Below are 15,125 nucleotides of genomic sequence, written 5' to 3'. Positions count from 1 at the left end.
GTTTATGTGGAGTAATGGCCTCTTCACACCTATATAGGCCTTTATATAAATAAATATTGTGTAAGGAGAAAAGTTGATTTTAAAATATTTGTTATAATGTTACAATTAACAGAATAGTCAAATTACTAACCTAAAAACACAAATTATTCTTTTAATGTCAATAGTTTTTGTTTGCTAGAGCCAACTAATTTTTTTAAAAAAGTTTAAATCTTTTCCTTAAAATAAAAAAAAATATATAAAAAATAGAATCAAAATCATTTGGTAGTACTGTTTTAAGCAATTATTGTTTTCCTTTCTGTTATGAGCAGTCATTGTGTTTTTCACTTTATTCCTCTGTTAACTGAGCATTGTCTAAACACTGCTATCCCCTTCTTCACTTGATAATTTCCAAAATATTCTCTCAGAAAAAGAAAAGTCAGGATTCAGTAACAGGCTGTCTCAAAGCAGTTATCTGCTCAACAATGCAACTAGCATGACAGTTGAATGATACACTGGAGAGAGTGCTATATCAAAACTTAAAATCTGGTTCCACTCATCAATAAGCCTAATAAATTTGGCCTCAGTTTCTTTATTTTTAAAATAAAAATAGTTTTGTATTGTCTCGAATGCCCTACATTTATAAAATACTAAATATTTTTTTAAAAACTGGTTCATCAGTGTTTGCAACCTTAAACACAAATCATTAGCAAGTTAAATTAAATAGACGTGGATGCAATATAGCAAAATCTAAAAATCGGTTAAAGAAAGAATTGAATTCCACCATTCAATATTCGTAATCAGCTACATTTACTGTTTTGGCAATCATTTAAACTTGTTTATCTGGTAATTATTAGAGTACTTTTTAAATAAATTTGACAAAGTCACATAACATTTATTTTTAGATGTTAAAATGCAATTTTAGTTGTGTTGTAAATACAGTTAGAGTTTTCCAAGAGCTTAATTAGTTCTAGTCGTTTGTCATTTTGAAAACCAAATTAAATATTTGAATCTCCTACAACTTACTTTCTATCATTAAAAAGGGTCTGAAAGAATCACCAAAACTTCCAGAATAACCTAACTGGCACCAATGAGAACCTCTAAATTTTGTTGTTTTTAGGAATTCTGTATTAAAATATATTAAGTAAAATTATATTAAGTGCTATTTGTAGTAAATATAATCTGTTTGCATTTTAGTTTCATATTTATAAATACTATTCTTTATTTTTAAAATGTAAAAAATATTGCAATCTTTGTCAAACTGCAATACTCATTAGGTGTCTCCCATCACACTATGAGACAGAACAAATTATTGATGAACTCTAATCTAACGTATTTTTAAGGAAATTAGGTAAACTTTAAGCCATTCTCCAAAAATCTTTACTTAATCTGGAATCCCACAAACTTCCAAATACAAGTGGGAAAATAACTTTTGTTCATAAAGAATGTTCCAGACTTTTAGAAGGGTCTGCAGTTGATTCTGAGGGACTTAGAATTTACATATACAAAGGCCTTTGGTGTAGAATGGGCTGCCAGAGGCTGAAAACCAGGAACTAATTAAATAAATATATATGGCAATTGCATTTTCAACTTGGTATGGTATTACAAGTTATTACTATTTATATATTCATTGAAAAATAATTCAAAACTGTGATCCTCTTTAAATATTGGAAAGGAGTGCCCTCTGATCAATTTCCCCAGAAATACTCCTCAACACAATAAAGGTCATATATTGCAAGCCTGCAACTAACATTATCCTCAATGGTGAAAAGTTGAGAGCGTCTCTCTAAAATCAGGAACAAGACAAGAATGCTCACTCTCACCACTTCTATGTAACATAATACTAAAAGTCCTGGCCAGAGCAATTAGGCAAGAAAAAGAAAAAAAAGTCATCCAAACAGGAAAGGAAAAAGTAAAACTGTCTTTGTTTGCTGACCAAATGATCTTATACATAGAAAACCCTAAAATGTCTACAAAAGCAACCTAAAAGACTGTTAGAACGTTAAATGAATTCAGTAAAATTGAAATTTGCAGGTGATAAAATCAACATATTAAAATCAATAGCACTGCTATATACTAATGACAGAATATCTGAAGAAGATATTATGAAAACAGTCTCATTTACAATAGCAAAAAATAACATACTTAGGAATAAATTGAGCCAAGGAAGTAAAAAATCTGTACACTGAAAAATCTAAAATATTGATGAAAAAATTAAAGCCTAAGCAATTAAATGGGAAGATATTTCATGTTCATGGATTGGAAAAATTAATGTTGATAAAATGTCCATACTACCCAAAGTGATTTACAGATTCAATGCAGTTCATATCAAAATTTTAATGTTATTATTCACAGAAACAGAAAAAAAATTAAATTTGTATGAAACCACAAAATTCTCTGAATATCCAAAGCAATCCTGAGCAAAAAGAAAAAAAGCTGGAAACATCACACTACTGGATTTTAAAGTGTATTACAAAGCCATAGTAATCAAAACAGCATGGCAATAGCATACAGACACATTTGTCAAAGTGACAGAATAGAAAGACCAGAAGTAAATTCATGCATTTATGGTCAATTGATTTTTGATAGTTACCAAGAATACACAATAGGGAAAAAATAATCTCTTCAATACATGGTTTTGGGAGAACTGAACATCCACAAGCAGAATTAAATTAGCCCCTTCTCTCACACAATATAGTAAAGATAACTCAAAATGGATTAAAGTCTACTTTAATTACAAAATGAAATATTAACAAAATAAAGAGACAACCCACATATTTAAAGAAAATATGTACAAACCATACATTTTTAATCCACATATTTAAAGAAAATATGTGCAAACCATACATTTGGTAAAGGGTTAATATATAAAATATAGAAGAAACTGAAACAACTTAATAACAAGAAAACAAACAGCCCAATGAAAAAAATGGGTAAAGGACCTGAACAGACATTTCTCAAAAGAAGGCATACTAATGGCCAAACAGATATATGAAAATGTGCTCAACATCACTAATCATAAGGGAAATGCAAAGTAAAACCACAACGACATATCACCTCGCACCCGTTAGAATGGCTATTATCAAAAAGATGAAAGATAACAGATGTTGATGAGGATGTTCAGTAAAGGGAATCCTTTTACATTATTGATGTAATAACAGTATAGAGATTCCTCAAAAATTGAAAATAGAACTACCATATGATCTAACAATCTCACTTCTACATATATATCCCAAAAAAGTGAACTCAGTATGTTGAAGAGATAACTGAACTATGTTCATTGCAGCATTATTCACAATAGCCAAGATATGTAATCAACCTACGTGTCCGCTGACTGATGAATAAATAAAGTATGGTATATATATACAATGGAATACTATCCAGTCTTTAAAAAGAAGAAAGTTCTGTCATTTATAAAAACATGAATGGACATTGAGGCATTATGCTAAATGAAATAAGCATTGTACAGAAAGATAAATACTGCATAATCTCACTTGCATGTGGAATCTATAAAAGCTGAACTTGTAGAACTAGATAGTAGAATGGTGTAAGGCTTGGGATGGAGTGTAAGGAAGATGGGGAAAAGAGGAGATGTCAGTCAAAGAGTGCAAAGTTTCAGTTAGACAGGAGGAATGAGTTCTAGTGATCTATTGCGCAGCATTGTGACTATGATAAAAAAAAGCATAATTCAAAAATGCTAATAGAGTAAATTTTAATTGTTCTTACAACCAAAAATTGATAAGGATGTGAGGTGATGGATATGTTAATAAGCTTGACTTACTCATTCCACAAGATACACATATATCCTAACATATCATTGTACCTCATAAATATATAAAATTATTGTCAATTTAAAAAATCTTTCCTACACTGAACTCATGCCAAAACTATGACTCTTCTTTTTCTCATCTTAAATTAACATATGTATAGGAGAAAACTAATATTTGTCAGTCAAGATTTATTTTTGGATGGGTGCAGTGGCTCACACCTGTAATCCCAGAACTTTGGGAGGCTGAGGTAGGCAGTTCACTTGAAGTCAGATGTTGGAGACCAGAGACCAGGCTAGGCAACATGGCAAGACCCTGTCTCTACTAAAAAATAAAAAGAAAGAAAGAAAAAAAAAAACCCTACAAAAATAGCCAGCATGGTGGTGTATGCCTGTGGTCCCACCTACTTGGGAGGCTGAGCTGGGAGGATCACTTGAGCCCCAGGGATGGAGGTTGCAGTAAGCCGAGATCGCGGCACTGCCGCACTGCATTCCAGCCTGGGTGATAGAGTGAGACCAAAAAAAATTTTTTTTAAGATTCATTTTTGTTATACATTATAAGTAAGGCATAAAGAAATACAGTATCAGTATATTTTCTCCAACAGTATATTGTACTTCGCTGCTTCTGTTTAACAACTTGGAATATAAAGGCTGTTTGCAAAGCAGGAATAAATTTCTTGTCAATAAAAACTGCATTTAATAAAAAAAAAAAAACCATGCAGTGCATGCATGCATATCTAGCAAAACAGAAAAAGAGAGAAACAATGTATTGATGAAATGAATTAATACTAAACATGTAAATTGTCCTTGCCTTTGGAACTGAGATTATAAATTTGTTTCATAGTCAACTGAGGTGTGATTAACATTTAGGTACAAGGGTTATTTAACATTTAAGCACAAAGATTTCTCCATGAGTTACTTTGGATTTATAGGATCACTCTTACCAGCATTTCTTTTGAAGCTGTGTCTTATGGAAGATGAGATGTTCAAGCACATTATTCAACTGAGGACTGTTATTCTGAACACAAGACCAAGCAGCAACACAGTGCCAGAGCAGGTGGTTAATTTCATATCCTCCCTGATTAAATTGCAAATGTTTCAGGAATTAAAATATAAAAATATATCTGAGAAAGAATACTCTGACTTGAACAAACATGAAAATAAATTTTAAATATACAAATGAAAATTCATATTCTCTTACACTTTATATTTCACCAAGTGGAGCAATTTACATAAGCATATTTTTGAAGTACATATAGTTAACCTGAACCTAACGTATTATTTTTCACATGGGTCCCTTGTGTTCAATGATGTCAGCTCTACAATATGGCAAAAATTCTGGATCCTATAAGAGATGGCTATTAGACACAATTGTGGTTCGTAGATTCTATGTGACTTAGTTCTCCCTGACACTTGAGAAAGAAGGAATGGGGAAAGTTTGAACAAAACACTAACAGCAAATCATGTTTTAAAATGTGGATTTCTACTTTAAGGACCAAAATATATGCCTAGCAAGACATCGTCAATGTCTGTTAAGTAGCTATTCTTAAAGTCTAAAAATTCAGATAACAAATAAGCTGTTGTTTAGTTTTTTTCTTAGAGTGCTTCCCAACAGTTTTATACATTTAATTGGTCTACTAAAGTAATTGGTAGAAAATGATGACATAGCATTCTCTAAATTTTTGCCAACAGTGAAGATTCAAACACACATCCTGTGATAGGTACTCCAATTGTTAACTTAGTTGATACTTTGTGATTTTTATGTTAAAATGAAACAGAATCTAAAGGGCTTCATAATTCTTATATATTATATAAAACAACATCAGGACTACAATTTAATTTTATGTTGAGTACTTTTCAGATAGAAGGCAAGAAGTTCATACATAAATTTTAAGCTATTTTAAGTTTCTAATAAAGAATTTAGTTAAGTCCCATAGTTGTGTATTTATCTACTTTATGTCAGGAATTCTGTTAGATTCTGGAGATAAAGGCATGAGGAAGACAACATCTGTACAAAGCTACTGACTCTGGGGAACAATAATTCAGAAAAGCAAATGAAAACAATTCAGTGTTTAGAGTATTAGAATACACCACACAAAAGCACTATTCTAAAATAATGTAAAGCATTAGTCTGAGACATACTGACTTCAGCAAATCCACATATAACTCAATTTCTGCTTTATGGGTAGGGTCTACCCCAAAACTGGAACCCATATAAATGAAATTCTTTTCTCAAATTGCTCTAGTTGTCTCAGCCTGGATGCCTGACAATCCTCAGATTGCAAACTTATTTTGAATAAATAAGTAAATAAATATGTTTTAAAACTTTGGAATGACTTGAATGATTAATTTATAATAAATATTATTTTAATCATAGATATTATAGGACTACATAAACTATTCAATTAGGTCAACCATTCTTGCATTAATGTATTTATGTACCATCATCAGAGAAAATTCAGAAAGCATTTGGTAAAGAAAAAAATCAGGATTTAGACAATGAACAAGATTTGAGTTTTATCTTCAATTTTATATTATGCCAATTTTACACATCGTGGAGAAATAAAAAGCATCCTCTCATGTCTGGGATTGATTTGACATACTATTACAAGCCAGTCTGATACAGCCAGGTGATTTTGATCTCCTATTGGACATAAACTCAAAAAATAGCAATTTCAGACAATATTACTCTGAGACCATAAGAAATAAACAAAGCCACTGGACAATTTTTTTTCTAAGCACAGATATAAACAAAGTCACTGTGCCACCCAAAAAATACCTACTCACAGAATTGCCCCCACTTTTTGACAGCATCAGACCTCTAGAGAGAACCCTTGCTTCCTTAGAGTCTTCCCAAGATCATCCAAATAAAGTCCAAATCCTCTAGTAGATTCCTTCTAACACTCTCTTATTAAGACATCCCATAGTTCCTTGTAGTATGTATTTCTCTCTCCCTCTCTCTCTCTCTCTCTCTCTGCAACAATTAATAAACCCAATATGCCTAATTGCAGATGTGTTCCCGGTGGTCTTTGGCAGTAGAACATTGGGATCATCAAGAGGAAAGGAACCTGCCACACCTGTGAATTTTCCAGATAAGTAGGACTTATTATTTAGTCTCAGGGATTTTATGTATTTCAAGCATTCTTTTTTTTTTTTTTTTTTTTTTTTTTCTTTTTCTTTTGAGACACAGTCTTGCTCTGTCACCCAGGCTGGAGTGCGATGGCGTGATCTTGGCTCACTGCAACCTCCGCCTCCCCAGTTCAAGCAATTCTCCTGTCTCAGCCTGCCAAGTAGCTGGGATTACAGGCACCTGCCACCACACCCAGGTAATTTTTATATTTTTAGTACAGACAGGGTTTCACCATTTTGGTCAGTCTGGTCTTGAACTCCTGACCTCAGGTGATGCACCCTCCTCAGCCTCCCAAAGTGCTGGGATTACAGTCGTGAGCCAGCACGCCTGGCCCATCGAGCATTCTTCAGCAAGAAACATTTTTCCAAATAAAAAATAAATTTATCAAACTTAAATGAATTAATGTAATGATGATGACTATGTGATTTAATACAATCATCATGTATATCATCAGTGCAGAAGACCAAGAGTGAGCAATGTTGCTTACTCTTGGAGTTCTGTGCCTTTACCCTAAGTCAGTCCTGCTCAAGGTGTGGTTGGCAGATAACTGCCATTTGCGAACTGTTAATGAGAGCACAAAAAATGAAAAATATGTATTTAGAAACTTTCATAACAATTTGAAAAATAATTATATATATATTCAGTCTATTAAAAATTAAAGCTTGTGTTTTTTCGTCTTTTCTATTCTAGTTTTCAGTAATTTGTTATTATTATTATTATATTTTACAAAATTATCCATCTGTGATGGCTTGGAAACTTAAAAATAAATTAGGAGAGATCTTTTACCACAGAAAGTTTGAAAAGCACTGAGCACCGCCCTAAATGACTCCCAGAGAACTTTTTTCCCCTCCCTTTCTTCCTTCTTTCTCTCCTTCCCTCCCTCTCTTTGTTCTCTCCCTCCTTACTTCCCTTTCTTCCTTTCTTTTTTGGCTTTTATAACCACTTTCCACAGTTCTTTCATCTCCCTCCCTTGCTGTCCAGCTTTGGGCTGTCATTTGTAGCTGGAACAATGCCTACTTTGAGAAGCCCACCTACAAAAGTGTTGTTAATCTACTGTTGGCTGAAAATTCAGTTAACAACACCAGCCTAGATTTTATGCAAATTTAAGTACATAAATTCTGAGTGTCTGACTAGGCTTTCTTTTATCACAGAAATGAGCTTTGAAGCATGGGCTCTATTTTGGCTGTTCAGGGACAGCTTTCTGGGTTTCATGTAGTTTTCAGTCATTTGGGGAATGGTTGACATTGCCATGAAAGGATCTCCCAATACGAAGTGTTACCTGGGTAATTTGACATGAATCATAGGATAATGCTCCTAATTTTAAGGAATTTATGTCTCAGTCTAATAATTCCTAGTAACCATTTACAATTACAGGACAACACAAAATGTCCCAAAATTAGGTAATGACTTTGGCTTACCAAAAAGTGTTAGAGAATGAGATTGCTAATCATACTAGAATGTAAACTTTGTGTTTGCTAGTTTTCAGAGAACTATTTGTTCTTCAGAACAGATGAAACTATTTAATAAAAGGTCTACTTCATTGTAGCAGGGTTTAAATCTACATTCTCCAAATAACTATTATTACTACCAGGTGACAACTCTGCTTAGAAAATTCAGCTTTGCTAGTGAGCAAAGGACAGAGTGGAAAACTCAATCCAGCATTCTGGCTCTGCTATCCAAAGAGCTAATTAAGTGTACCATTTGTCAAAGTCAATGGAAACCCTGTGTCTGGCTCACTTAAAAAGACATTAAAAAGAGAAATGGGGTCCAACAGCAGAGGAAAGGAAATTTCCTATTCTTAAGTGGAACCCATGCTCATATGGTGTGTATCCTAATGTATCGTAATATCCTATAGAACTTTCCGTGCAATTTTGGTAGCACTTTGACAACAAATTAAGTAATTATGACTTTGTTCCAATGCATATAAGAATACTAAAAATCAAATATTTTACAGTGGCCAAAATATGTGCTATAGACCTTTTAGCATTATCAAATGATAAGGGCAGTAGGAATAAATTCACAAATCCTCTGCTATAATATACTAAAACAATCATAAGGAAAGGAGAAGAGATTGATGCAAATGTATCTCTTATATTTCCATTTCTATCACTTTTATATCTTTTTTCCTCTTTCCTTTCCCAGGTGAGAGAGATGGGTATTGAATGAGTAAATACTCAACTGAACTGGAAAGGCCGGCTGTACTGGATAAATTGGGCTGAAACTGGGGAACTTTAAGATATGCAGTCCAGCACTGACTGAGTGCTGATTAGCCAAATCAGTATTTTTAGCAGCACTGTGGCTATGCTATCCTATATTTATATCTTTATATTATGAGATAAGAGGAGGAGAAAAAGAAGGGCAATAAACCTGATAGGCCAAACTCTGTTATAATCCCCTTACGGGATCACATGGATAGAGCTGAAATAGAATTTAGAAGAGGTTGAATCTCAGCTTTGTTCTACAAAGTGGAAAAAAGCACAGAGAGATTTAGTGACTTGTCTAACTCTAAGCTGATATGTTCCTTTCCTGTATTGACATTTTTGCCCCTTCTAATTCAGGCTGAGCTGTACAGCAGTAAGCTTCCATTTGCTTGCTGTGTGTGTGCACCAAGAGAGACAAAATGGATTCATTCTTAAAGAGCATCAGAATCAACATTGACAGTTGCCTACCTCATAACTGGACCATTCACGTTGCTAAGATTTCATGGAATCTTATTTGTTTAAAGGAAAAACATTCCAATCACAACAGTAAGTCAACATACTTACATCCTTAGATGAAAATACTATAGTTCACTGTCTAGGGTAAAGTGAGGTCCTAAATACATATTTTCAATAATTATTTTTCATGTTTGCATGGCATTTAATACTTTTATAAAGCACATGCTTTTTTTTGCAATCTTTATAACAATGCTGTAAAAGAGTTCAGACAGATTGATGATGATGATGATGATGATGATGATGATGACTATGACAATAATGACGACTTTTTAAAGATACGCAAATGGAGTTTGGTGAGATCGGTGGGCCTCTCCTAGATCACAGAACCAGTTCATAAGCAGGTCTGTTCTCTTCATGATCAGTGCTCCTTCTGTTGCTCGATATCTTTCATTATCTATTTACTGTTAAAACATTTTTTACACTTAAAAACAGATCCTTTCTCACGAGGCAATTTGTGCTCATTAGTAATTATAAACAGAAGGCTCAAATTACTTGGTAAATGTCACTTGTTACATAAATGGTGAACCAGTAATGTGCCAAAGAGAAAACACTTAGGCCCAGAAAGTATTTTCTCTTACAAATAGATGTGTTTGAATGTTTTTTCTTATATATTTAATTTATAGCTGATTTTAGAAAGGGCTCACAGGAAGCATGGGAAAATTATAAGGTAACACACAATATCATCTAAAAAGAGAATCTTCCTCACATTTCCTTAGGTGTTTCAACTTGTGTAATGTTAAATGTATTTTTCCTTTTTTAGAAGTTGTAAGAAAAACAAATTTTCTATTTATAAGCTATAAAATAATAAATATGTTTAACAAAAAATAAAAGAAGGTTATGAAATGCTTGCTGGTCTTTTTTGGAAAATATGTGAGGAAAGAAAGGCATTATTAGCCCCAGAGATTAAAATTTGTCTTTTGAAGTGTATTAATCAATAAGGTATATGCACAATTATATGGCTCACTGTACTTGTGTTTACATAGTACTGTTTATTAAATACAAACAAATTATTTAATTAGGGCTTTTTTAAAAGATTACTAATATCTGAGTTAGAAATTAAGAGATTTATCATAATCTAAAGATTATTATCATTTGCCCATTTAAACTATTTTTTAAAGTTTTCAGTTGACTTTAATAGCATATTAAATGTTATTTATTTTTTATTTTATTTATTTATTTTTTAAATTTACTTCTCTTTCCACAAATCCCCTTTTTTTTTTAAATTTATTATTATCATACTTTAAGTTCTAGGGTACATGTGCATAACGTGCAGGTTTGTTACATATGTATACTTGTGCCATGTTGCTGTGCTGCACCCATCAACTCGTCATTTATATCAGGTATAAATCCTATGCAATCCCTCCCCCCTCCCCCCTCCCCCCTCCCCATAATAGGCCCCGGTGTGTGATGTCCCCCTTCCCGAGTCCAAGTGATCTCATTGTTCAGTTCCCACCTATGAGTGAGAACATGCGGTGTTTGGTTTTCTGTTCTTGTGATAGTTTGCTAAGAATGATGGTTTCCAGCTGCATCCATGTCCCTACAAAGGACACAAACTCATCCTTTTTGATGGCTGCATAGTATTCCATGGTGTATATGTGCCACATTTTCTTAATCCAGTCTGTCACTGATGGACATTTGGGTTGATTCCAAGTCTTTGCTATTGTGAATAGTGCCGCAATGAACATACGTGTGCATGTGTCTTTATAGCAGCATGATTTATAATCCTTTGGGTATATCCCCAGTAATGGGATGGCTGGGTCATATGGTACATCTAGTTCTAGATCCTTGAGGAATCGCCATACTGTTTTCCATAATGGTTGAACTAGTTTACAATCCCACCAACAGTGTAAAAGTGTTCCTATTTCTCCACATCCTCTCCAGCACCTGTTGTTTCCTGACCTTTTAATGATTGCCATTCTAACTGGTGTGAGATATTTTTTATTTTATTTTTATTTATTTTTTGAGATGGAGTTTCATTCTTGTTGCCCAGGCTGGGGTGCAATGGCACAATCTCGGGTCACCGCAACCTCTACCTCCTGGTTCAAGCGATTCTCCTGCCTCAGCCTCCTGAGTAGCTGGGATTACAGGCATGCACCACCACACCTGGCTAATTTTGTAGTTTTAGTAGAGACGGGGTTTCTGCATGTTGGTCAGGCTGGTCTCAAACTCCCGACCTAAGGTGATCCGCCCGCCTTGGCCTCCCAAAATGCTGGGATTACAGACGTGAGCCACCACGCCTGGCCACTGAATGTTATTTCATATGAATTATGAAAGCATAAAAATTCTATGCCTGCTTTCATAAATAACTTGCTCTGTACACACTTTCCCTTTAATAAAAATATAATATCTTAAAATGTTAACTTACAAGTCAGTCTAAATTATGTTGTAATTTTTAGTTAAGTAGGTGAGATGGAACTTATGAAGAAGAAGGTGTTATGGCATTACTCCATTTAAAGTAGTAGTGTTATATACAGATACCTCACTACTCATCCTATTAACTACTCTCCAGGAACTGTGCATATGGTTGCATGAAATTTGTGTCTTTGCTGTTCACCCCTCCTCCACAGCTAAATGCATCATTCCTCAATGCCTACTGTATTGACAAGCACCATTACTTAATCACAGTAATCATATCTGATGTATCATACAACAGGATATACTCACCATACTAGATTACCCACCATATCAGAATCTGTGTTCTCATGTCTTTTCTTATTTTCCACAGGGCTAAAAATTGATTCAGAACGGAGTTCTCTTTTACCTATAATTTCCGAGGCTTTCAGGATGAATTGCACATTTGAAAAGATGTTTGGATACTTGTGATATGATGCTCCAGAGAAAGAAAGTGCTATTGTAAGAAAAATCATCTGTGAGAAATATTTTATTAATATTTTGCATTGTGTTTCATTTGTCTTTTAGCTATTAAACTATAATTAAATTCAGTACTTAGATGCAGAAACTGCTGTAGTTTCCTATTTAAGATTTATAGTGTTATGTATGCCCCCTGGTGGTGTAATAGAACACTAGACGGTAAATAATTTATACGTAAGAGTTTATATATTTCAGAACAGCAATTTCATAATCATTGAATGCCCAATTAAATATAGTTACTGTTCAACAAAGCTTGGAAACTTCCAGATGAAAATAAATCAAGTTGTAATAGATGCTGCATTCATAATGGATACTTTGACATTGTAATTCTACAAAGGAATCAATGTCATTGATTCTAGACCTATATTCTCCAGTTTTATTCCTTCTCAAGATGTTATTATTTACAACAATATGTTGTAAATAATACAAACAAGATGTTATTATTTACAACAACATGTTGTAAATAATACAAACAAGATGTTATTATTTACAACAATAAGGTAATTTAACACAACACCACGTTATATTTAACAGAATCATCTCAGTGCTGCTCTTTCTATAAACTTTTAGACAAACTTTGGGTTTTAGTCCATCCACATAATGGAAAAATTAATAATGACCATTCTACTGGACAGCTATGTGGAGAGATAGCAGCTGCTGATAGCTTCAGGTAGAAAACAGCCTATTGTTAAAGGAAGAGCTGTAACCTAAGGCTCTATTATATTTGGTAAGAGGACAAAATTGGGGGATTTTATTATTATATATGAAAGACAGATTTTTTTGAGGGTGGTATATCCTCAATAACAAGCTAATATGAGAACTTGAGGGTTTTACTCAAATAATTTTTCAAAGTTGATTTGCCATAATCATCTGAATATTTGATAAGTCACTATGCTGAACACAGTGAGGAGTTAAGAAGGGGTCATATAATTTAATGAAGATATAAAAACAAGTGAAATGTTAGACAAGAATTCCTATTCTATCTGTCTACAGCCACATCTGATCAGGACTTACGCTAATGGAATTAATTGATCAGTCTCCATAACGCTTCTGCTATTACCTTCTGTTCCCTCCTCCATGACTTTTTTCATCAAATATTATTCCCTTTCTTTATCTTGAGTCTCTCCTTCCCTTATCCTACAACACACTAATATTTTGACTTTGTTTTATCCATCTAAACTATTGACATATTTACATATCAGCATAAATATTTATGGCTAAGCTTTTTTTGAAATAGTTAACAATTTTTGACTTATGCTTAAAATTTCCCTCACTGTTTACCTCCAATCTGAATTCTGCTTCCACCTCTCCACTGGGTATGCTCCCAAGATCAGCAGTGATTTTCTGATTGTAGAAACTCATTATTTTTCAGACCTTCTACTATTTAATACTTCTATGGCAATATTGATCTTGAATTTCTCTCCTTAAACATAATCACTCCCTCTCACCTCCCTTATTTCTCTTTTCCTGGGCCCTGTTACACCAATAATCCATTAAATGTATGTTCCCCAAGATTTCATTCCTGGAATTAGTTTCTCCCTGCCCCTTGCCCACAGCCACATTAACATGGATGACTGTCAATTCCATATCCCAGGCAGGCTTCACTTATTTCCCTAGTTCCAAACCTATGTTTTCAACTGCTTGTTGGGTATATATACCTGAGTGACCTTCAAATTCAGTATGTCCAATATTTCTCCAAATTATTCCTAGTTCAGAACATCATCTCAATTCTATTACTCAATATGCAAAACTTCAGCTCCTGCTTGAATTTCTCACTCTTATTTACATATAGCTTAGATTCAGTGGATCACCAGGTCCAGAACCTTACTAAAATATGAATCTAACTTTCCTGAAATTCAGGGAGGTAGATACTATTACAAATAGGAAAACTGAGTCACAAAAAAGCTCATACACTTAAGTGGCAAAGTAAAAAGCAGAATACAGAATGAGGATTACCAGCATCTGGAGCAGGGAGTAGGTTGCAGGAATGGATGGGGAAAGGGGAGATATTAGAGTGCAAAGCTTCAGTTAGATAGAAGGAATAAGGTCTAGTGATCTATTTCACGACATGATAACTATAGTTAATAATAATGTACTGCACTTTTCAAAATTGCTGGGAAAAAAGTAGAGTCAGGTTCTAAATGTTCTCACCACAAAGAAATAACAAAAGTATGGGGGTTGGAGGGGCAGTGAGCTGAACAAATGCAATCTGGCCCTGAAGCTGTGCTCTTCAACACTGCACCTATTATCTTATGAAAAATAAAATGCAGCTTACATTCTTTATAGTGACAGTCTAAGTTTCTCAAAATATAACATAAAACATTTATAAGTGTAAAAAATAAAAGATATTCTACCGTATAAATGTGGTTGAAGCCTAAGTAAATGTTGCTTAAAACTTTCTAGATGACCATGCAGGAAAAATATAAAAAGTCGTAAGAAGACCAAATAGCCAATCTGTCAAAAGAGAAAAGAAAAATGCAGTTTTATGTTACATCAATAAATGTTTAAAAACCATAAGAAAAATCAACCATTATTTTATTACATTTTCTTTTGAGAAAACAATTTTAAACTTGTTCAACATTATGTGGTTTTGAAATAATATTAAAACATTTATATCAAGATTGAAATGCTAGCTCAGCCAAAAAACTTTTATAAATCATCTCTA

The 15,125-nt window shown here is 33.5% G+C and overlaps 1 protein-coding gene and 1 long non-coding RNA gene across 8 annotated transcripts in view; one reads left to right on the top strand and one right to left on the bottom strand.

Moving 5' to 3' along the window:
* The window catches only part of TMEM232 (transmembrane protein 232), a 318,910-nt gene that overhangs the window by 200,925 nt on the left and 102,860 nt on the right, over nucleotides 1–15,125 (bottom strand). For 6 of the 7 annotated variants that reach the window (XM_050793059.1, XM_050793058.1, XM_050793063.1 and 3 more), the window contains 4 exons: nucleotides 14,815–14,914; nucleotides 12,271–12,437; nucleotides 4,687–4,820; nucleotides 4,151–4,240 (listed from right to left, as the gene is read on the bottom strand). In XM_050793059.1, coding sequence (XP_050649016.1) covers nucleotides 4,151–4,240; nucleotides 4,687–4,820; nucleotides 12,271–12,437; nucleotides 14,815–14,914 — 491 coding nt within the window. The remainder of the gene's footprint in view (nucleotides 1–4,150; nucleotides 4,241–4,686; nucleotides 4,821–12,270; nucleotides 12,438–14,814; nucleotides 14,915–15,125) is intronic. The other variant, XM_050793065.1, reaches the window with a different exon arrangement.
* LOC126956271 (uncharacterized) overlaps nucleotides 9,646–15,125 on the top strand; it is a 40,847-nt gene continuing 35,367 nt past the window's right edge. The window contains exons 1-2 of the long non-coding RNA XR_007726267.1: nucleotides 9,646–9,930; nucleotides 12,315–12,442. This is a non-coding gene — a long non-coding RNA (uncharacterized LOC126956271). The remainder of the gene's footprint in view (nucleotides 9,931–12,314; nucleotides 12,443–15,125) is intronic.

Source organism: Macaca thibetana, chromosome 6, assembly GCF_024542745.1.
Source record: "Macaca thibetana thibetana isolate TM-01 chromosome 6, ASM2454274v1, whole genome shotgun sequence".
Lineage (NCBI taxonomy): Eukaryota > Metazoa > Chordata > Mammalia > Primates > Cercopithecidae > Macaca > Macaca thibetana.
The sequence above is the reverse complement of the archived record's forward strand: the minus strand, read 5'-3'. Positions and strand labels throughout refer to the sequence as shown.